This window comes from Protopterus annectens, chromosome 1.part2 (genome assembly GCF_019279795.1).
Source record: "Protopterus annectens isolate FY-2018-M chromosome 1.part2, PAN1.0, whole genome shotgun sequence".
NCBI classification, from domain to species: Eukaryota; Metazoa; Chordata; order Ceratodontiformes; family Protopteridae; genus Protopterus; species Protopterus annectens.
This window is the reverse complement of record NC_056727.1, coordinates 131,272,604-131,296,911: the sequence shown is the minus strand read 5'-3', so window position 1 is coordinate 131,296,911 and position 24,308 is coordinate 131,272,604. Positions and strand designations below refer to the sequence as shown.

General features: G+C 40.4%; 1 protein-coding gene across 1 annotated transcript in view; it reads left to right on the top strand.

Moving 5' to 3' along the window:
* CFAP36 (cilia and flagella associated protein 36) overlaps positions 1-24,308 on the top strand; it is a 1,925,715-nt gene that overhangs the window by 1,579,412 nt on the left and 321,995 nt on the right. The window contains exon 8 of the mRNA XM_044055272.1: positions 11,594-11,769. Coding sequence (XP_043911207.1) covers positions 11,594-11,769 — 176 coding nt within the window. The remainder of the gene's footprint in view (positions 1-11,593; positions 11,770-24,308) is intronic.

Here is a 24,308-nt window from a genome sequence, read left to right as displayed (position 1 = left end):
AGGTGTAACTAAGAACAGTGGAGGAAAGCCAGACAGAAAAATGCCTTGCTGACCAGCTGTGAGTAGTCCATCACTAGCATCTATCTCTCATATTGGTTGACCAAGGCCTGACAGCATTGTTTAAGAGCTTGGTACAGCTGCTGGCACTGTTGCAACATATGGGTTTCATTAACTCAGTAAATGCAAATGGGAGACAGGAGGGTAACAGTGTATTGTGTCAAACCAGCATACCTCACAAGTGTACCTAATTTGGCCTTACACCGTTGCTCTGACATAGTGGAATCAAAATTGATTCTTGAATAAGGTTTTGGATTGTCTAGAACAAACAATGAAAATTCTTGCAATGTAGGAATAATTATCATGCAATGGGTGCCACTTCATGCACTCTGTGTGATCTGAACCAAAGTAGTAGTACTGCTACTTGGAAAAGCTTTATAACTTTGAAGCTTTCTCAATGAGTTGAGGTTGTTGCTGAAAGATATGCCTGAAAGAAAGAAAAGAAAAAAAAAAGCTGTGCGAAGCTATTGTAACAAAAAGTAGTGGCTGACATAAGAGCCTAGAGAGGCTAGTTAAGAAAAAAAAATATTCAGTTAGGTAAAATTTGGCACTCTGGTTAATGTTATGCTATATAACAGTAACTATGCAAAGATAAGTGTGGCCAGCCAGTAAGCACTACACACACCCCAAAGCAGATATTTCACTGTGTCCATTTGAGAAAATTGATCTAGTAGACAAAAAGTTGAATTCAGATTAGTGTTTTTTTTTTTCTCCCACTTAGCCCGGATATGTGTAAGTCAGCAGTAAGGAGGAAAGAGTCATTAGGGAACAGTTTTACTGGCACACCAGGCTGACATTTGTTTGATGTCTGTTGTCATGCAGGGTTGCTAATTAGGTGAACTTAGCCTAGCTGGAAATCTGAGACTCAGGCTCATAGAAGGAGTGGAGATGGGAGGAGTAACTTGGTCAGGAACTGACAGTAACAAAATTGCTCTTTGCAGAAAGTCTTTTTTATCTCTGTAATTAGTTGACACTTTTCCAAGCTTCTTTCAGAAAATGTGTAGTGCATCAGTATGAACAACATTTGTAAACTTCAGTGCAGCACAGTCAATAACACTTGATCTACTGACTGTTAAACTTGGCAATATTTTTCAGGTTTCCCATTCAAAGTGAATGGAAGCCTGATCTGACAACAAAAGGTGTAGGGCTAATTGTTCTCACAATCAGGGCTGTCAGATTGCATTTTGGGACAGATTTAGCCTATCGAGGGAAAATAGTCTCATCAGGATGTCTGCCCCCATGAGGGAAGACAGGAGAACAAAAAAAATAAAATTTAAGAATGAATACTTTTTTGGATTAAAGCAGCTTTGGGAGGTGCGGAAAATCATGACTAGATAAAAAAATATATGTTTTTTCATCATTTACCCGTAGCGGTCCTTTAATAACAAGTTTTAAGAGAGAGCAAGTAAATGAAAAAGAACATTGATTATTATGAGGCTGTATTCTAGCAAATACCTGTATGCTCAGTAGCATTTCTGCAGCTGGTCCTCATGGTTCCATGGAAACATTGTGATAAACTGTATGCTTGGTTCTCATGTCTCCATGGAGACAATCTGATAGTGAGATACTGAGCACACTCTGGTGGAGAGTGATTGTCTGGGGGGAGGAGAAATTGGCTAGGAGATAATGTTCTCTAAAAGCATGCAGGGGTTTTCTCAAAGTAAATAATGTTCTCTGAAAGCATTCAGGGGCTTTCCCAAGGTAATTAATATTCTCTGAAAACATTCAGGGGGTTTCCCAGCTGGGAGAACTATAAATATAAGACAAAAACAGTCAGCACTTAGTAGGACCAAAAGCTGCACTATGCGTTTTAGAATGGATGACCTTTTTTTAGGTTAACTCACGTCTGTGAGTGTGGCTGTCAGTTTGGGACTTTTGTTCCTATTAGGATGGTAAAACTTCAATATTTGATTCATTTTGATTTTATTTTTTTTTTTACTTCATAACTTTGTAACCTTTTTTAAATCTTGTGTTTACTAATGTTATGTGCATGCTATGTTGTTTGATGTATGGAGCTTTTCTCTCTGGGCCTCTGCTGAAAATGGACATATATCCAGTCGGACTCTCCTGGTCAACAGATGTAAAATAAATAAATTTGAAGGTGTGCATAGTTTTGTGGGTTAGTTGTATGTTAATAGGTTTTGGGGGTATTGGGAGTGTTTGAGGGGGTTTTCAGGGCTTTCAATAAAACAAAAAGTTTTATAAGATGTGGCATAGATTCAAATGCATATAAGAAACATCTGTATAAAAGTTCAGCCTGTCACACAGTGTATGCATGTAACTTAAAAGTTGGAACTAGGTATTTAACAAAAAAAGATGCCATACATAAAAGGTGGGAATAATAACTTTTTAATACAGTGATGCTTTCATTAACGGGTTCAAATGTAAATGGCCTCATAGATGAATATGAACAAGAAAGAGTAGTGAACTATAGTAAAAATATAGAGTGCAAAGAGCCAGGTTACAGGAGACACGCACAGAATGAACTGAACATGTGAATTTGATAAAGAAAGGGTTTCGTGATGGTTATTCATCAGAATACCTGGACAAAGGGAAAGATGAGTACTTTTATTAATTGCAAGAGGAGCTTCAATAGTGATAGAAGAAGATAAAAAAAATAATGGCAAATTTGTAGTGCTAAGGGCTTCTGGCAAGGGAGGAAGATTACACTGGCATGTATTTACATTCCACCTAAAACTGCTATAATGGAGCGTAAGAAAATTCTGGGAGAAATAATCTATTTTCAGTAAAGAATACTAATAGGTGGGGACTGGGATTTGATTTGCAGCAGTGAAAATGTGCCTCGGGAACCTAGAAGGGAAAATATAACAAAGGAGGTTAAATTTTTGAAGAAATGTATGAAAATATTTGGCATGGAAGATGTGAATTCAGTAATAGGAGTGCTAAGTGAATTTACGTATTATTCCCCAAGATATAAAAAATGGGCTAGGATTGACAGAATTTATATTTCTCAGAATTTACATTTGACAGGAACATGTGCATTTAATTGCAGGTCTTGATATCCACCCAATAACTCTTTCAGATCCTGTGCCAGTAATAGCTAAAATAAAAACCAGGGTAATGAAATAAAAATGAGACATTGGTGCTTTCCCACCTACAATGGATATAAAAAGTTTACGCACCCCTGTTAAAATTTCAGGTTTTTGTGATATAAAAAAATGAAACCACAATAAATCATTTCAAAACTTTTCCCACCTTTTATGTTGCCTATAACCTGTACAATTCGACTGAAAAACAAATCTGTTAGGGGAAAAAATATAAAAAATAAAATATGTACAATACGCTAGTTGCATAAGTGTGCACACCCTTAAACTAATACTTTGTTGTGTGTGCAGACCCTTAAACTAATGCTTTGTTGAAGCACCTTTTGATGTAATTACAGCATTCAGTCTTCTTGGGTAGGAGTCTGTCAGCATGGCATATCTTGACATGGCAATATTTGCGCACTCTTCCTTGCAAAATGCTCCAAATCTGTCAGATTGCGAATGCATCTCTTCAGGTCACCCCACAGATTTTCTGTTGGATTTAGGTTTGGGCTCTGGCTGGGCCATTCCAAAACTTTAATTTTCTTCTGGTAAAGCCATTTTTTTGTTGATTTGGATGTATGCTTGGGGTCATTGCCTTGTTGAAAGGTGAAATTCCTCTTCATCTTTAGCTTTCTAGCAGATGCCTGAAGGTTTTGGGCCAAAAGTGACTAGTATTTGGAACTGTTCATAATTCCCTCCACCTTGATTAAAGCCCCAGTTCCAGCTGAGGAAAAGCAACCACAAAGCATGATACTGCCACCACCATGCTTCACTGTGGGGATGGTGTTCTTTTGGTGATGCGAAGTGTTGTTTTTGCACCAAACGTACCTTTTGGAATTGTGACTAAAAAGATCAACCTTGGTCTCATCAGACCATAACACATTTTCCCACATGCTTTTTGGGAGACTTGATGTACTGCTTTGCAAATTTTAGCCCAGCCTGGAAAATTTTCTGTGTATGAAAAGGCTTCCTTCTTGCAACCCTGCCCCATAGTTCAGACATATGGAGAATATGGGAGATTGTTGTGACATGTAGTACACAACCAGTACTTACCAGAAATTCCTGCAACTCCTTCAGTGTTGCTGTAGTTCTCTTGGCAGTCTCCCTGACCAGTTTTCGTCTTGTCTTTTCATCAATTTTGGAGGGACGTCCAGCTGTTTACAACGTCACTGTTGTCCCATATTTTTTCCACTTTATAATGACTGTCTTCACTGTGTTCCATTGTATATCCAATGCTGTGGAAATTTTTTTGTTCCCTTCTCCTGACTTATACCTTTCAACAGTGACATCCCTTTGATGCTTTGTAAGCTCTCTGTGAACCAGGACAGCTGAACTTTATTTGGGGTTAATCAGAGTCTCTCTAATTGATGGCAGGTGTGTACCCAAGAAGACTGAATGCTGTAATTAAATCAAAAGGTGCTTCGACAAAGTATTAGTTTAAATGTGTGTGCACACAACAACGTATTAGTTTCAGGGTGTGCACACTTGTGCAATCAGCGTATTGTACGTTTTTTTTATTTTTTATATTTTTCCCCTAACAGATTTATTTGTTTTTGCAATTGAATTGTACAGGTTATAGGTCTCATTAAATGTGGGAAAAGTTTTGAAATGATTTATTGTGGTCTCATTTTTTATATCACAAAAACTTGGCATTTTAACAGGGGTGTGTAAACTTTTTATATCCACTATATCTCTTGAAAAGAGAAGAATTTAAGGAATGGGTAGTGGAGATTACTCAGGAGCTGTTAAAGAGGGTAGAAATTTCTTCTGAAAATATAGCTAGGGAGTGGGATAAAGTTAAGCTGGAGTTTAAAAAATAGGGTGGAAATAAAAGAAAGGGAGCTGTGGTTAAAAAGTAACAAGAATTATTTAGAGGGACTGACAAATGTTAAAGTATTGCAGAATACAGAGAATCTCACATAAGTGGCGGGTCAATTGCAGAATGCTAGGCAGAAAATAAGGGATTACCTCGATAATATATATGCACGAACTTAGAAAGATTGCTGTTAAGCAGCAGTTTTTTGATGATAACCCTAGAGCGCAAAAACTTTTAGCACAACGACTCAGGCAACAGAAAGTAGAAAGGGCTGTCACCAAACTTAGGAAGCCTATAGTAAAGAAGGTTACAGGAGATCCTGTCGAGATATTAGAAATATTTCAGAAATTCTATGAGAGTCTCTATAAAGCAGAGAAGTATGAAACTCAAGAAAAGATGCAAATGGAAATGTTTATGGAAGAATTAAATATGCCAAGCTTAGAGGTAGATGAGGCTCAATTACTAACAGGATAAGAGGAGATGAAATAATGTATAACCACAGGAAAGTCGCCAGGAATAGATGCTATTCTTGTGGAAGCTAGGAGGAAAACAAAGTGGTAAAGATCTGGAAGGCTTTGTTTAACAGTAATTTAAGAGAAGTACCACCGTCCTGGAAGAAAGCAGTGGTAACTGTAGTACTAGGTGAAGATCCATCAGATCTAGCTTCACACAGGCCCATTTCAATTCTAAACCATGATTATAAAGTGTTCATGTCTGTAATGATTAAAAGAATGACAAAAGTAATAGCAAAACTGATGGATACGAATCAGTGTTGTTTTGTGGAAGGGAGGCGAACATTTGACAACATTAACAGCACATTGATGATCCAGAGGGAAGCAGAATGTAAGAAAATACCATTGTTGTTGGTGAGTCTTGATGCAGAGAAAGCATCTGACAGAGTAAGCTGGGACTTTGTGAGCAGGACAATTGAAGCATTTGCATTTCCTGAAAAGATTATAAGGTTGATTAGGAGTATATATGGGGGATTGGAGGCAAAAATTAAAGTGGGTGGGGTCCTCTCTGATAATTTCTGCTTGAGCAGAGGAACAAGGCAGGGGTGACCTCTTTCCTCTTTATTATTTGCATTATGTTTAGAACCATTGGCAAAGAAAATAAGGGACTCAGAAATTCAAAGATATATTTGGTATGGTAGTCGAGAAAAGCTTGCTTCATTTGCAGATGATATTATTTTGTACCTGACAAAACCAGAAAAAGACTTTACAGTGTTGTGAAACATTTTGAGATAGTTTCAGCTCTTTTCACGATACAAAATGAATGAAGCTAAAACAAAGGCAAATTGTGTATCCACACACAAACTGGTTCAGGAATACCCATATTTGTGGGGACGTGATAAAATTAAATATTTAGGAGTATAGATTAAAAATTGTAGTGTGGCAGATAAGGATATGTGGGAAGAGACTAAACAAAAGGTAATACAAAAACTGAGGGGAATGGAAGCTTTGTTATATGGATGTGGATAGTAATATACAAGCAGCTAAATATTTTTAGTCCCTTTAGTCTTATACATGGGTCAAGCATATTTTTATCAACCAGAGGAAAAGTTGTGGGTAGCAATTAAAGAAGTGAAGGATTTTATCTGGGAGGGGAAGATGATAAAAGTCAAGTGGGATAAGATTATCCTTGCAGTAGAACAGGGCAGATTGGGATTACCCAATTTGAAGGAGTATTTCAGAGCTACACAGTTAACACTCCTATAAATAGCACAAGCAGAAAACTATAATTCAAAGTGGAAAGGGATGATGATGAAGCACGGGTGAAGCTCAAGAAACAAGGAGTAGGCCTTTAAGAATAAAAAAAATAATCATGCAGAATATTATATCCATAAAGTAGCAAGAGTATTCTAAGAACTGAACCAGCACAGGAATGGAGATTCTGCTGGCAGGGATGACTGCAGTTAGGCATAAGACAATAGGCAAGAGGGAGCCAGAATTTATTGGAGAAAGCTAGCAAAGGAACCAAGGTATTGGGAGCAAATAACTAGAGAGGGAAAGATAATACAATGTGAAGATGGCAAGAATTTATTTGGACTGCAGGTTAGAGATTGCCTTCCCTTCAGGGATTGATATCAGAGTATAGGCGGGGTTCTAAACGAAAGACCAGCACTGGTACAGTTTTTAATAGAATCTAAAACAGAAGCTGCCATTAAAAAAGGAATAATTAGTAGAGCATATAAAATATTGCATAACTGTAAGAATCAGAAAAGGTTAGAAAAGATTAGGAGGAGAGATTGGATAAGCAATTCACAAAGAAACAATGAGAGGATATGTGTATGTCCCCCAAATATGCAACAAAATCTAGGAGATTTAGGATTTTTGCTTGGAAATGTTTACAAAGATATTTTTATACCCTAAGTAGACTCCAGAGAATTTTTCCTTAGGCAGACAGTAAATGGAATTGTGTAGGGGAAGAGGAAGGTAATTGGGAACATATTTTCTAGGAGTGTGGTAGGTTGGCAGACTTAAGGATTCCCAGCGGGATGCACTGTCAGAGATGCTGGGTGAGCAGATCGGTCTGACGAGGGAGATGGTTTGATACAGAATCAGAATTACCTAGACATGGTAAGCCTTGCTGTGTCTAATAATGGTGGCTGGCAAAAAAGCAAATACTAGAAAATGGAAATCAAATCTAAACCAACTATACTGGAAGTAGTGACTATAGTCACAAATGAAACAACTGGAATTGAGATCTTTAGAAAAGGGTAGGCGCAAACTACATAGGAGAAAAAATGGGAATTGTGGGAACAGTACGTACAAAGGGGCAATGAGGTCTAAAAGGCGTCAGGAGTTAAATGAGCTGTGTAATGTTTGAGTGAGAAAGATTGGGTAGATTATAAGTGATGTATAATGTTTGCAACTGAGTGTGTCAGTATGGTTTGTGATATAAAATGCTTGCAACTTTGGTTGTGTCGGTGTGGTTTGTTTTCATTTATATAAAATGTATGTTTGCCTGTGTAGGAAGTGATGGTTCAATAAAGATGTTTCTTGTTTAAAAAAAGGCAGGGATTGAATAATTTATGTAATATTGTTTAGGTTATATGATAGCATTATATGTGAAGTATATTGTTTAAGTGAATATAGTCTGATTACTTTATATGAATGTAAATTTGCCTATGTCACAAGTGATGGTTCAGTAAGTTGTTTGGAAAAGAAACATCTCAAAGGCATGTAAGTCTTGTTTAGTATAAGCATAGACCTACTTCCAGGCATAAGCCTTGAAAACTTCTTTACAGAATTGGGCAATATCCTTCATACATGTAAAATTATTGCTAATTTGTAGAATAATTGCCAGTAAATATGAATAAAGTTATTTACCCACTATGAATGCCAAGTTTAATCTTTTATATTTACTTACTGAGTAAATCATTCCAACATTTGCATTTTAGTAAACGTACCCATACTGCTACTCTGTGTTGTCTGACACAATGTTTCCAGTCTATCCAACCACCTTATTCTAGGAATTGAATGCATAAACAGACATCTCTACTTAGATCAGTCGGTCTTCCCATCCACCTCTTGCTTCTCCATTAACATCAATATCTGTCAGTTCAATAGTATATCCTTTTGCTCCATTTGTAGTTAGGCTAGTCGCATATTTAGATTTTTAGTATCTCAATTGCTTTATGTAGTCTATCACAGGTTAATACTTTATTATTATGGGATACCATCAAAATAGCAGAGAATAACACTGTTTCCTCTGTTTAGACTCCTTTATTGCTTCCACGAATCACACATGATGTTTCAGTTATTAATTCAGGGTAGTCACATTCTACAAACACAGGTCTCCCACCCACTGATAACTTTATTTCCAGTTGCCACAACTTCCATAAAATATTCTCTTTTTTTGTAGCATGTCAGAATTCTATCAGTATTTGTCTAGGTTTCACATACTTCATTTTTGAGTCTGGCAGTCGCAAGCATGCCATAAGTGCTTTTCAAAACAAGTCTTGCATGAACCTAGTCCACTCATCCTACTTGGTTTTCAAATATTCCATCAGACATACCACTTTCTCACCTTCCAGAACACCAGTACAGTCGCAGATTTCACTTTCTTGTCTTGTCCTCATTCCAGTGGTTTTCACATTTTCCAACAAATCTACCACGTTCTCAACTTCCATGGCACCACTACAGTCACACATTTCACTTTTTTTGCCGCCTTCTCATTCCAGTTAAGTGTTGCTCAATCTGTTTGATTTCTTTTACTCTCTCATGTACCTTATCTGTTAACTGGTTTTCTGTTTAGCAGGCTCAGTGGCTGCCTACTGGTTTTGTAGGAGCTATACTCCATCCACAGGAATCACTCCTATCTCTTTCATATGTACTTCAGTCAGTCCAGTCAAGTTTCATGTATTTTAGTACATATGGCTTCCAAATTATTTGCAACAAATCATTCAGCTTTAATATTTTTGTGAGGTCTTCAGATTGCCAGATGCTGAACATCATGCTTTTTTTCATTATGGCTTCTCATTAATTTCTACTTCAGAATACTCATTTTCTACCAGCAGAGCATATCTTCCATCACCAGTCAATAGATAATGTCTTCACTGTTCAGTGTTCTAAAGTTGTGTTAAATGAACTACTAATTAGCTTTCAGAGAAATAGAGTGACCCAAGGAGATGGCCATCTTAAGCAAGGGATCACGTCAGTCGCCCTGCTAGACGGGTCCAGGAAGTAAATAGTGTGGGAAGAAATAGCCAGGGAATTGTTATGGCTAAGCTTGTGTAGGCCCTAGGGTCGATAGCCTAGTACCAACCTATGAAGCATGATGTTTCTGTCCCCTAACATTCCTAACTTTGCAGGTAAATGGCTTTGATTCATGTAATCTGCGTTTTAAATTGTGTGTGAAATAACAGTAATTAAGTAGTGCCTTGAAAAAAAAAAAGATTTTAATGCAGCATTTTCATCTAGGCACCAAAAGCAAAATTTAAGGAAAAGGTCCTCTGTTTTGCCATCTTAATGTCCACATGCCAACTTGCAAGGACACTTCAAGGGATATTTGTAAGCATCCAGAAACAGGGGAAGTTCATTTTGTCTATATTATGCTGTTAGTTTTCAGGAATGTAGTCTACTGTGCCCTCCTGCAAATGTATAAAAGTGGTGCATTTTGATATTAGTTTGCTTTTAGCAAGCAGATGCTTATTATGCAGGAAAACGGATAATGCGTACCTGTACAGTGGCCCTCTTCTAATATGTAAACAGAGCAGCATTCTTTTTCAGATGTTAGGTCAACTCATGTATTTATGAATTTGTGAAAGTAAACTGAAACAGCAAGGTAGTGTTTCTAGAGTGAAATAATTAAACTGCAAAGCAACATTGTTTTAGTCATTGCGTAAATAGCTTTTCAACAGTACTGTTTATCTGAATGCAACTCTGTTTCTAGCAATACAGTAGCAGCAAAGTTTCTATGTGGAATATGATGCATACTTCAGTGCCTAATTTCCAAGCAGCACAGCTAAAAAAAATATATAGATGAGAATGTAATAAATTGCATCTGTATGTAAAAAATTTTGCTAAAACACACACAGATGGGATTGGAAGAAATTGCATCAGTATACAAAAATAGTGGCTGCCATCCATTTAATTGCTATCTTAATTTCTTTTTGCCAGATGCCTTATACTTCTAATTTTATTTACTCTACTTCTTTAAATGTTGTGGCTGCAGTCATCTTTAGTGATAGTCATAAGTGTCGTTGGCAAATTCTTGTTTGTGTTTTGTTCACAGTCTCTCAGCTTTCCTCATTGTTGGCATCCATCAGTCATTCAGAGGGCTGAAAAATACATATCGATTGATATCTCTGCCATGAGTTTATTTTTCTGTCGTAGTTTCATTATTTTACATAGTTTTTGTAATCCATAGGATCATTTCCTCAAAACATATTCTTTGACTGCAGTCCTGTTTGAAACCTAGTCACAGAAACTGTATTTGATGTGTTATTGTCATAAGGCTGAAGGCCCTCTTTTGCCAAGCAGAAGGCGTATCCCCTGTATCTCTGTCACTGTTATTCAGCTTAAGGGTCATTGCAGTATGGACTCAGAAAAAAATCCCCTTGAAGCATCATGTTTGGTCAAATCAGCATTTTGAGTGAACTGAGTAAAAATGCTGATTCTCCCAGCTGGCTTTCAAAATATTATCCTGCTCCCTGCTAATATGTTCTGCAGTAGCTGCCAGTGGTTATTGTATTAGTTTTATTGCTTGAGGTTATGTATGACCCTTGCCAAGTCAACTTTTTGATATGTAATGTAACCAGGCTAGTTGTTTACAACGTTCTGCTTAATACTGTAGTTTGCTGTGTGTAGTGCCATATGTGTTGTCTGATTCATGATATAGTAGATATTGCCTATTACAGTATGATTATTTTTTACTCTAATTTTTGTTCACTCTTATTTACTTGGTCATTGACTGATGTAACTGTCGAGGTTTAGATTGCATTTCATAATAATGCCAGATTGGCTTATTGCTTTTATTGGACTTAAATTATTTGATTGAGACATATTTTTGAAGCTGCTGAATAAATCTATTTCCTTGTTATCAAATGTTTTGAGAATTGTGAAATTTTTCTGACCTGGTCACAAGTAAATAAATCAGACAATGACTTTAGTGTTATTTCACAGTCTGAAAAAAATAGTAATACTTTCTGTTTTGTGTAAACTATTAGGATCAACTAGAAAATCTACCATTAGGACGTTAGGGCCACTTCGCGTGGTAACAAAAATGGCAGAACCTCCTCAAGAGACTTCATCATCTGCAATAAAAGAGCAGAGCAGTAATGAAGCAGCAGAGGCTTGGGTAGAACGGGCGAAAAAGGAGGCAGGCATTTCTGGATCAGCAGTAGTAAGTGTTGTTTGTAAATCAAAACTCTTCACTTTTCCGTTATTTTCATAGTAATGTAATTGCACTTTGTTAGCTTCGATAATTATATGAGTATATGCTGTCTTTGTCTAAAGCCTTTAGTTTATGAAAAGCTTGGCAATTACTGTTTGTGATTTATTACCAGTTAGTACTATGATGTCTTTCTATTTCCGTGTTGTAGTATTCATAACATGCGGGATTCCCTGCCTAGGCGACCTGAACATCCAGCCAGTATACTGAAGACTTAAACTACTGCAAGATATGTGCAAAGTTGCACATAGGATAACAGCTGACGTAGGCCTTAAAAGTGACGTCTGTACATACCATCCTCAGAACTTCTCAACCTCTAGTCCGAATGCCATCTTCTACTATTCATCTGATCACAGAGTGGTTGCTGTTTCAGATAAGCACCCCATTGGAGAATTTACCTGCATTTTTTATTTTTTTTTTTTTTTTGGCTTCTGCATGATTTCCAAGGTTGATGTCATCCAAGAAAGGCAAGTGTCATTGTGGAAGACAAATTCCACACAAAGATAACCACAAACAGTATCTTTTGTCTGGGGTCCACTCACGACTGTAAGGCTTGCTCGATTTTTCAGGTGTTTGTCCCTAAGATGCTCCGCAGTTGTATTTCTGCTCTGAACGTATACCTTGAGAATCAGAGACTCAAGCAACTAGCACTTACAATGGAGGGTATGTCGGGTCCATCCGGTGAGCCTCTGAAGAAGAAGGTAAAAAAGGTTAGGTCTGAAACTTGGGCTGCACCTCTGAACCCCGACATCCCTCTCAAGGCCAGTGAAGGCCAGGAGCTCCATTCGGTGCCTGGTTCTCTTCCTGCAGCAGGTACAGGTTTGGAAGCCGTTAAGGAGAGTTCCATGAGCATGTCCGCAGAGGCCTTGCAGATGTCCATTCAGGATGGTAAGGGGGAACCGCAGCTCACTTCCTTGGACAGTCCTCTCAGTACTTCTACCAACTTAGCAGTTGAAGACAGCCTGACATCTGTGCCAGAACCCAGGCATACGTCGGCCCATTCATCCCAACCTAGGGTTGATTCTCGCCTTAAAAAGAAACAAAAACATGTTTCCACCTGTCAGGATCCTTCCCCAGACTGGCGAGCTTTTTTGCATGGCATTCTTATTGTTTTTCTAGCACTAGGGCCTTCCTCTGAAACTGCTACTCCAGCTTCTCCTCCCCCTTCTTTGCGTAGGAATTCTGCTGTGGAACAGGAGGCCTCTGAGGAAGAAGTTCCATTCTCAGATGAGTCGCTGGTTTACTCAGCACAAATTAACTCCCCCCTGGGTTATGCTTCCCCTGAAGTTGATTCCAGTGGTGGGGACTACCCTAAGGAAGACGTATCCTTTGGAGAAACAATCCCAAGGAAGAGAGACTTGTTCAAGTGGGGAAGCGCACAAGTCTCTGAAGTGCAGAAGAGGTACTATGACCTCTTACAGATGGACTCCCCTTCTCCTTCAGCTATTCCACCTGTGCTACCTGCTTTCAGGATGCTTTTCTTTCTGTGTCCAAAAACCCAGATTCACAACCTCCAGCCCTAAAAAGGTCGGATGGGTTTTACAAGGTCCCTGAGGACAGCAAATTTCTTTTCAAATGTATCTTTGTACCTTTGCAGATCCTGCTGTGGTATTAGTGTATGCAGATAGACTTTCCAGATTTTTGCCCCCCACTGTACTCCTTCCCGCAGATAAAATACCAAGACTAAATAGACTGTATAAAGACATATAAAGTAGCATTAAAAACTTACTTCCTACATAACCTCAAATGCCAGTGTAAATCAAACAAACCACCATAAAACCTTAGTGCTACTTCACCATAAAACCTTCACTACTTATTTCTATCCCAGTTCAATAGTTCAAAATAACTTTTACCCTGACAGCAGCACAGCTCTATTACTGCTATAACTGTTCGGCAAGAACTGTCATTTTTTTTCATGCAATGCCAAAAAGAAACCGCTCAAGCTTTGTACTGTACTACCAACTGTTATTTAAGTTTATATAAGTTCTGATACATACTGATAAGTTTTATATTGTCTATGTATTCTACTTTTATAATTTTTTTAAATTTTTGCATATTTCCGCTTTTAAAAAAGTTTTGTCAAGTGTCTATTTTTTTATTTGACTGTATTAATTGTGGAGCTTTTCTCCTTGGGCGTCTGCTGAAAATGGGTTCCTGACCCAGTGGACTTTCCCAGTCGTCAAATGTCAATAAATAAATAAAGAAAGAAAGACAGCAAGATAATGGAGAGAATAGGTAAAAAAAGTGTACACATCCTCTTCTTTGGCCTTCAGGGCCATTGACTGTCAGACTCGTATGTCTAAGATGTTCTTCATCTCACATTGCTGCAGTCCTAACACTTGGGTAGTCCGCTGTCCTTGGTCGGCCCGAATATCAAAGTATAAGGCTGACGTCGGTCAAGGCGCATTTGACTGACATCAGGACGTCAGGGTACAAATGCGCATGACCGACGTCATATCCTCAGTCTTTTTTGCCGCATGGTCCGATGCAGAAGCAGTGTTGCAAGTGCCGGTTGGCGTTCTGAAATTGTTCGATTTCGGAGTTTCAGACCGAATCAAAGTTGGCTAAGTACCCCGTTGGGGAATATTTTAGTTTTTTCTTGCCTCAGTGGTTTACCGGATGTCAGAAAAAGTGAATAACTGTATTTCTTGTGGGAAACAGATACCGCATAGAGACTACCATACTTTGTGTATTCCTTGTTTAGGGCCGGAGCACGACGTTGTTGGGTGTCGCTCTTGTGCTAGATTCAATAAGCGCACTATTAAGAGAAGATTAGATTGTGCCAGGTTAGTCTTCGGGAAGCGGTGCAATTATAAAATGCCGTCGGATGCTCCGACGCCCGCTTCGAAGAAGCGCAAGGACAAAGCTGTTAAACCTAGGCTAGAGGAACAGTTAGTACCGGACGCCGGTTCTTTAGAGGTGTCGGTGGAGCCGGTGGTTCCACCGGAGGTTTCTTTGAGAGACTTTGTTATTGCAGGATGTGGCCTCTCAGGAGGCAGGCCAGGCTGATGGGGCTTCTCAGGTTACTATACTCCCCTCCCTGCCTAGGGTGGTTAGGCCCTCTCCTTCTGTTTCCAAGGCTTCTCCCAGGGGCAGGCCAGGTTTAACTTCAGTTGGTGTTACCCCTAGTTCTTCAGGAACTGTGCCCAAGAAGCATATGCTTAAAATGGCAGAAGATTTGATTACTTTGATTAGGGGTTCTATGCCCCCTCCTGATAAGAGACCTAGGGTGGAGCCTGAGTTAGGGAGTTTTGAGCAGGCTTCAGATATTTCAGAGTCTTCGGCTGAAGACTTGCAGGAGTACTCTCCTTATTTTGATTCTGATGTGGATGATTCTACTCCTTCTGCTTCTCCTCCTGAGGATTTTTCTTTTTCAGAAACTCTTCATTCCATGAGGGAGCATTTTAAGTGGGAAGGTCAGGACTTTTCTGATTCCAGGAAAAGGCTTAGGGAATTTTTGTTTTTACCCCAGCATAGGCCTTTGGCTATACCTCCTGTTTTGGATGTAGTGGAAGATGTTTTTACAGAGGCTTCTCTTAATCCTGATTCTTTGCCTCCTGCTCCTGTTAAACCGGATAGATATTACAGGGTGCCTGAAGCTCATAAGTATCTTTTTAAGAGTCCTAGGGCAGACCCAGAAACTGTTAGCCAGGGGCCTAAAGGTGTTAAGGCTTCTGTTGTAAAGAATCCGGTTCCTGCAGACAAAGAGGCCAGGGCCTTGGATAGATGGGGAAAGAAAGTTTATACTTCTTCCACTCTTGCTATGAGGGCTTTGAATTGCCAGTTTCACATGTTGAAATACCAAAACTATCTCCTTTCACAATTGAAGTCTAAGGTTGATGCTCTGGCAGAAGGTATTGATTGTAAAGAGTTGCAAGATTTAGTACATGTTTCTGAACAGGTGGGTAAGCATTCTTTGCAATGTGGTTTTGATGCTGTACAGGCCTCGTCTAGGGTGGCTGCCACTGGGTCAGTTCTTCGCAGGCATGCCTGGCTGAGGGATCAAAATTTATCTGACCATGTTAAAACAAGGATTTTAGATGCTCCTTTACAATCTGACGTGTTGTTTGGTTCTCCTGTTGAGGCAGTTTTAAAGAAAATGGAAGACAAGGCTAAGTCTATGCAGACTGTTAAAGATTTTTTGCAGGTCCAGCCTCCAAAGTTTAGTAGAAATTGGCCTACTAAGGGGTGGACGTATCCTTCTTATGATTCCCAGTCTAGGGGTAGATCTAGACGTGGTAGGGGCAGAGCTCAGGGCTCTTTCAGGCCTAGAACAGGGAGTTCTCCTGCACAGTCTTCGGGTGAGGGCAGGGGTCAGTCCTTTCGTAAACAGACCCAATGACCTACCTTTTCAGCTGCCAGAGCCTTCTCGTCTGGCAGCACCTTTGGGAGGAAGGTTGGCACTTTTCAAAGAAAATTGGAGTTTAATTACCCAAGACAGATGGGTATTGGATATCATACACCACGGTTACAGGTTTTATTTCCATACCTTGCCTCCTTTCAAAGGCATGCCAGACGTTCCTCCTCAACAAAGAATAGAGGTTCAAAAGCAAATTTCTCTGTTACTCCAAATAGGGGCCATACAGCCGGTCCCTATGCCAGAAGTGGGCCTAGGATTTTATTCTCGCCTGTTCCTAGTACCAAAGAAAGGGAACACGTGGAGACCAATTTTGGACTTATCTATCCTCAACACTTATCTGGACATTCCCAAGTTCAAAATGTTGACGTTACAGCAGCTTTTACCTCTGCTGGGCAAAGATCATTGGATGGTAACTTTGGATCTCAAGGAGGCTTACCTTCATGTTCCTATCAGACTAAGTTGCAGGAAGTATCTGCGTTTTCGAGCTGGGACTTCTCACTATCAGTTCTCTGCATTGCCCTTTGGCTTATCTACTGCCCAGAGTGTTCACGAAAGTTCTGGCTCCAGTGATAGCTTTCTTCAGGCTCAAAGGAATACAGATCTATCCTTATTTGGACGACTGCCTGATTCTGGCTCAAGGAAAGAAGAGCTTCTTCATCATTTGGAATATGTGATAGCAGTGCTAAGATGCCTGGGGTATTCTGTGAACGAAATAAAGTCCAGTCTAGTACCCTCTCAGGACATGTGCTTTCTGGGTGTAAGACTGAATACAGCATCCCAGATGGCCTTTTAACCCCGGACAAACAAAAGAGTCTTTCCCTTTACTTCCATCAACTATCTCATCAGTCCGGGCTGACTGCAAGGACAGTCCTTCAAGCCTTAGGGTTCATGGCATCTTGTATTCTGGTGCTTCCCAATGCCAAACTGCATATGAGGAAGCTGCAATGGTATCTCAAAATGTATGGACACAGCACTGCCAGGATCTAGACACTGTCATTCAAATAATACCTTGCATTCAAAAGGAATTTTTGTGGTGGGCTCAGGAATGTCACCTAAACAAGGGACTCTCTGTGACCCGGCCAGAGGCGAGTCAGATTTTAACGACAGATGCCTCAGACAAAGCTTGGGGAGCTCATCTAAATGGAAAGTGGATACAAGACAAGTGGCCTGCCAGACTACAACATCTACATATCAACCTGAAGGAGATGTTAGCAGTCCAGTTTGCATTAATAGCTTTCAAGGATTTACTTCTTCCAGGGCAGGTGTTGATTCTAACAGACAACACAACTGTCATGTGGTACATCAACAAGCAAGGGGGAACGCATTCTTATCCTCTATGCAGACAAGCAATGATTTTGTGGGGGACTGCTCTCAGTTTACAGCTCAATCTTCAGGCAAGGTTTCTGCCAGGAGCACAGAACTCCTTAGCAGATGTGTTGAGCAGACGAATTATGGATCCCCACGAGTGGAAATTGGATCCTCATGTATTTCAGAAATTGACAGTGTCATGGGGAACTCCAGACATAGATCTGTTCGCTTCTCCACTAAACCATCAGCTGCCAAAGTTTTGCACAAAAAGGTTTCATCCCACAGCTTGGAGAGTGGATGCTCTTTCTTTCAACTGGAGCAATCTTCATGTGTATGCCTTTCCACCTCTGCCTCTCCTCCCAAAGGTACTTATAAAGGTCAGACAGGACAAGCCAAGGATGATTTTAATAGCTCCAGATTGGCCTCGACAGCACTGGTACCCATTACTGAGAAGTCTGGTACGGAAGCCTCCATGGCCTTTGCCTTCGATTCCACACCTGTTGTCACAGGAGGACAGCCATTTGCTCAATGTCAAGCTTCACTCTCTGCACCTAACAGCCTGGCATATTCTGTTTTGAATCATAGTGGGTCTCCACTTCCTCAGCAAGTTTTGAATGTAATTTTGGAAGCTAGAAGGCCTAGTACAAGGAAAGTGTACGCAGATAAATGGAAGAGATTTTTATTTTGGAGTGCAGCAAAAGATTTTGATGTTTCTGAGCCTAATTTGAGTGTGGCTCTTCAATATCTTACTGAGTTACTGGACAAAGGTTTGTCTTCCTCTTCTATTAAGGTTCGTGCTGCAGCAATTTCGGCTCACTATGATTGTGACCCACCATTGTTTTCTCATCCTTTGTTCAAGCAATTTCTTAGAGGGGCAAAGAATATAAGACCCCCACGAAGAGCTCCTACTCCTGCTTGGGATCTCAATTTTGTGTTGGAGAAACTCACTCTACAACCTTTTGAGCCTGCAGCTACTTCTGAGTTGAAATATTTATCATGGAAGACTGCTTTTTTGTTGGCCATTACCTCTGCAAGAAGGGTTTCTGAATTGCAGGCCCTTATGGCGGTTGAGCCTTTCTTGATTTTCCATAAGGATAGGGTATCTTTACGTACTAATCCTTCCTTTATGCCTAAGGTGGTTTCTAGTGTGGCTTTAAACCAAACTATTCATTTGCCTACTTTTTATGCAAATCCCCAAAATAACGGGGAAAAGATTTTGCAAACTTTAGATGTACACAGGCAGTTGTGATATTATTTGGACAGAACTAAAGGGTTCAGGCAGTCTCAGCAGTTATTTGTTTCTTTTGCTTTGAGTTCTCAGGGCAAGCCTGTGTCAAAACAAACTATTTCTAAGTGGATTGGGTTTTGCATTGCTTTCTGTTATTCCCATCATGGCAAGGAGATTCCAGCTGGGATTAGGCCTCATTCCACTAGAGCTACTGCCACTTCGACAGCTTTTTTGAGGGGGGTGGCAACCAAGGATATTTTGGAGGCAGCTACTTGGAGTTCAGTGCATACTTTCTCTAGGCATTATCACCTGCCACTTTACTCTAAATCCAGGGCTGGTTTTGCCACTGCTGTTTTGCAGGGCATTTTGGCAGCTCCTGCTTCCTTATAGTTTGGCCATCCTCCCATACCTCTGATTTGGGATTCTACCCAAGTGTTAGGACTGCAGCAATGTGAGATGAAGAACATAGTACAGTTTTGTACCTACCATAAATGTAGATGTTCGAAGATCCACATTGCTGCAGTCCAATTTACCCTCCCTCCTTCCCCTCTGTAGTTAGAGGTGGTTGTGTGGGTTGAGTTGTAAATATTGTGTATATAGTGTATATTTTGTACATATAATTAGGGCAAGGGTGCTTGGGTGTTTGTCTTGCTGTCTTTTGGTTTTGACCTTTCTTTTTAGGGTCTTCTGACATCTGGGGCAAGAAAAGACTGAGGATATGACGTCGGTCATGCGCATTTGTACCCTGACGTCCTGATGTCAGTCAAATGCGCCTTGACCGACGTCAGCCTTATACTTTGATATTCGGGCCGACCGAGGACAGCGGACTACCCAAGTGTTAGGACTGCAGCAATGTGGATCTTCGAACATCTACATTTATGGTAGGTACAAAACTGTACTTTGTGTTTTGGCCCTGCTTTCTCAGGCTTCACAGTTGTTGATAGATCTTCTGATTCTACAGCCAAAGCATAGTTTTCCTGTCCCATGATGGCCTCCTCCCAAGTAACTAGACACTCCATAAAATGCAGTTATGATGCAGCTGAAGTATCTGCTAGATCAGCTGTATCTGGATCTGTCCTTAGGACATATTCCTGGCTAAGACTGCAGCCTTTGCCTGATGATATCAAGAAAGAAATGGACGCACATCTGGGCAGTTCTGCTCTTTTTGGTGCTAATGCTGCTGCCTTTTTCAAATCCCTTCAAGAAAAAGGGAAAGAGTTACAGGAACTAAAGCACATATTTGTGTCCCCTTTCCCCTAAGAATCATAGGAATTATCCTTCCAAATCTCATTTTGTGTGGAAGAAAACCTGCACCTCACCTCTCCCTCACGAGAAAGGGACAACCAGGCAGCGCTCCTCCAGATCTCAACTAGCCTCTGCTCAAAAAGCCCCCCTTTCCTGACAAGCCCAGATAGTCTGTGACTACCTGCCCAGTCTCTCCAGCATCCGTCTTTCCCAGCGCCTCTCTCACTTTCTTCATGGCAAGCATTACCACAAACAAATGGGTCCTTTTTATTGTCCAAAACGACTACTACATGGTTTGGAAATCCATCCCTCCTTTCATGGGCATCCCACAATCCCCTTGAGAGCAGCTCCTTCTTTTCCCTCAGGTGCTTCAAGACTTGATCTCACAGGGGACCATTCAGGAAGTTCCACCTCTGTAAAGAGGAAAATGGTTCTATAAAGATGTTGTTTCTTGACCCAGGAAAGGTGGTCCATGGAGACTGATTCTAGAGCTGTCCCAGCTCAGTCTGTTTCTTCTGGTTCCCATGTCACACATGCTCCCTCTCCAGTCTGTGTTCCCTGTCTTGCTTCCTCAGGCCTTTATAGTTTCTCTAGACATCAAGGATTCATATCCCCATTCACCCTGTGTTCAGGAAATTCTTACCTTTTCTGTTGCTTCCTTTCATTTTCAGTTTTGTGCTTTGCCCTTTGAACTCTCCACTCCTCCAAAGATCTTCGCAAAATGCTTGGCTCCTGTCATTGCCTTTTGCAGACTTCACGGAATTCTGATTTACGCTTACCTGGGTGCCCTGCTAATTCAAGCAAACCATCCAGACATTCTGTAGCAAAACCTCCAAACCACCATATCCCTGCTCCAAAGCCTGGGATTCACTGTCAACTACAACAAGTCATCCCTCAATCCTTCTCAGGATCAGGTTTTCCTGGGCTGCAGGATAAGGACAGACCTTATGATGGCTTTCCTCTCTCGGCAAAAAATGCAGTCTCTGCTGACCTACCTCCAGCAGTTGCTTCCTCTAACTTTAGTGTCAGACAGAGAGTTTCTGCGAATGCTAAGGTTCATGGCATCTGTTATCCCCATGTTATCCTTAGCCAGACTTCACATGCTAAAATTCCAGTGGTATCTGAAAACTCTCAGGTGCCAGCATGCTCATCCCCTGAAGAAAGAGTTACACTAGTAGATTCAACAAATATCTCTGAATCCAGGTCTTCCTCTACAAGACCCACATCCTGTGCAGGGACTGTTTATAGATGCTTCATACATGGGGTGGTGAGCAGCACTGGGAAATTAAAAAGTTCAAGGCCTGTGGTCTCCTTCCATAGGGAAACAACATGTCAACATCAATGCTTTCTAGTACTGTCTCCGCCCAGGTCTCCTGAAACTGTTCACAGACACACCACACTTCTTTGGTGTGTGAACAGGCAGGGGACGCAAAGTCATACCTGCCCTGCAGGCTGGCCCTTCAGGCCTGGGAGATTGCTTCTCAAGCAGAAGTCACATTACTAGCTGTTTCCATTCCCTCAGCTCAAAATGTTCAGGCAGGCACACTCAGCATGGCCATGACACAAGCCCATGAATGGATGCTTCACAAGGATGTGTTTCTGGACATTCTCCACAGGTAGGGTACTCCTCAATTAGATCTCTTTGCCTCCCCTTGAACAGACAAGTTCCAAAATTTTGTGGATGCCCTATCATTCTCATGGAAGGGGAAGTTTCTTTATGCATCCCCCCTTCCCAGTCATTCAGAAAGTTCTGCTGAAAATGCAGCAGGACAAACCAGAGTCTTGTTGGTGACCCCCTTTTGGGCAAGACAGCACTGGTTCCCTCCTCTTCTGCAGTTAGCCAAGGGCAGTCATCACAAGTTACCTCACAGGGTGGATTATCTCACACAAAACAAGGGATTTCTTATCCACCCACATTTAACAACTCTGAGCCTGACTCTGTGGATGATAGGCATCTGATCCCTTTCCAACACCTTTTCTCTGATGACGTACTTCTAGTCCTGCAGGAGGCCAGGAAACCCAATACTAGCAGATCCTACTTGTCCAAATGGAAGAGGTTCTCCATCTGGTGTCTGAAGAAACAGCTAGATCCACTTTCATTGGACATTCCCCTAGTTCTTTCTTATTTATGGCTTACTCTTCTGTTAAAGCCCACTTATCTGCCATTTCAGCATGTCTGCCTCTATCTCATTTAGCTTCTAGCCTAGCGGTTAAGCTTTCCTAAAGGCGTCCTTCACATCAGACCTCCCAGGAAACCTGTTCCCTCCCCCCTGGGATTTGAATTTTGTACTGGAAAAGCTTAGTCAGGCTCTCTTTGAGCCTGCAGTCTCAGGTTCCTTGAAGTTTTGCACATGGAAGAGTATGTTGCTGGTAACCATCACCTCTGCTTGAAGAGTCTCTGAACTTCAAACCTTAATGGCTTCTCAATGTTTTCTCATCTTCCCCAAAGATAAGGTTTCACTTCGTACTAACTCCTCCTTCATGCGTAAAGTGGCTAATGACTTGTCCCTTAACTAGTCTTTTCATCTCCTTTCTTTCCTTCCCCTCAAAATGCTAATGAAAGGATGCTACATACCTTTGATGTGCATAGACAACTCAGATTTTACCTAGGCAAAGACCAGTTCCATTAGGAAATCAGAGCAACTGCTTATCTCATGCCATCCCAGGGAGCTTGGGAAATCCTGTTTCTAAACAAACTATTTCCACTTGGATCTCTGAGGCCATTTCTTTCTGCTATGTGTTTCATGTAAAGACACACTTTTCCTCAGTAAAAGCTCATTCCACTAGGACTGTAGCTTCCTCTGGGGCCTTCTTCAAAGGTATGGGCACTGCCCCTGTTCTGGAAGCAGCTACATGGTCTTCTTTCCCACACCTTCACCAAACATTACAAGCTGGATAATATCTCCAGATCCAGATCAGGCTTTGCCAGGGCAATCCTGCATAGTTTCATGGAGACTTTTTCTGCTCCAACCTCCCTTTCCCTTTCATGAGCTTTGGTATTCTCCCTCATGTTATGAATACTGCAACAAGGGAATATAAGAACATAGAATAGCTGTATAAAATCTTACCATAACCATAGATATCCTTCTCTTCCACGTTGCAGTATTCTACCCCACCCTCTCTCCCCCTTGGTTTATGGTTTTCTTGGGATGATATTTTGTTTTACCTCTTATCCTGTTCTCTTTTACGTCTTATCCTGTTATCCTGACTGGGGCATTCCCTTCTGAGGATAGTGCATGCAGATGTCACTTTTATGGCCTATGTCGGCTGTTATCCTGTGTGCAACATCTCACATACCTTGCAGTAGTTTAAATCTTTGGTATACTTGCCGGACATTCAGGTTGCCCAGACAGGGAATCCTTTATGTTGTGAATACTGCAACATGGAAGAGAAGGACATCTATGGTTATGGTAAGCTTTTACACAACTATTCTTTCTTTTAGCTATTAGGGTATAGTAAACTTGCATTTTAAGTATCTTAGACTAATGGGCCATAAAAGTCCTGACTGTTCAGTGAGTGCAGCTATGTTGAATTAATGAAATATTGAATTTTGTCATCATCTAAAATGTATTTATTTTATTTTTATTTTATACATCAGCAGCTTTAGTCAAAAGTATTTATGCCCAGTCATGTATCATAACTTTTTTCATACTTTGTAATACTTTGAATCTACATTAGTCAACATGAATCAACATTTAGCTGTTTTTTAATCATTGTTATTTTAATCAGTGTTTTGTTGAGTCTGACCTTATGACATCTGGAAAAAATGGCGTAAAGCTCTTTAAGCCTATATTTATTAATTCTAGTAAGTAGTTGTACTGCTTGTGCTCTTTAAGTGATCTAACTCTTAAAGTTAAACCCTAGTAACTTTCTTACAAGAAGAGGGAGAGCCAGGCTAGCTCAGATTAGAAGCGTATTTGCCAGTGACTGTTAAGATCGAAGATTTTTGTCAAATTTTGAACTACTTTTAAACTGCTTGCTTGTTTTAATGAGTTCCAGGTCATCCGACAACAGAGCTAATTGTTGGAAGAAATGTAATTTATCTGCCAGTTGTGCTAGTTCTGAGCAGTTCAGTAAAAGAGCCAGGTGTCTGTGGAATTTTCATTTCTGTATCTGTTTCAAGTTAATTTTAATAGTGGGCCAGATTCCAGTGCAAGTCTGTTTTATAGATAGCTCTTGTACCCGAGTCAGTCTTTTAAAATCTGACCCATCCTGTATCTGTTTTAGCTGTTTTTATTTTATTCTCATCTATTTTAAGTTAATTGTAGCAGTTTATATTGGTTGTAGCTGTTTTTAAATTAAGTTCTTATAATTAATATATCGTTACCTTACAACATCAAGAAAAGGAAA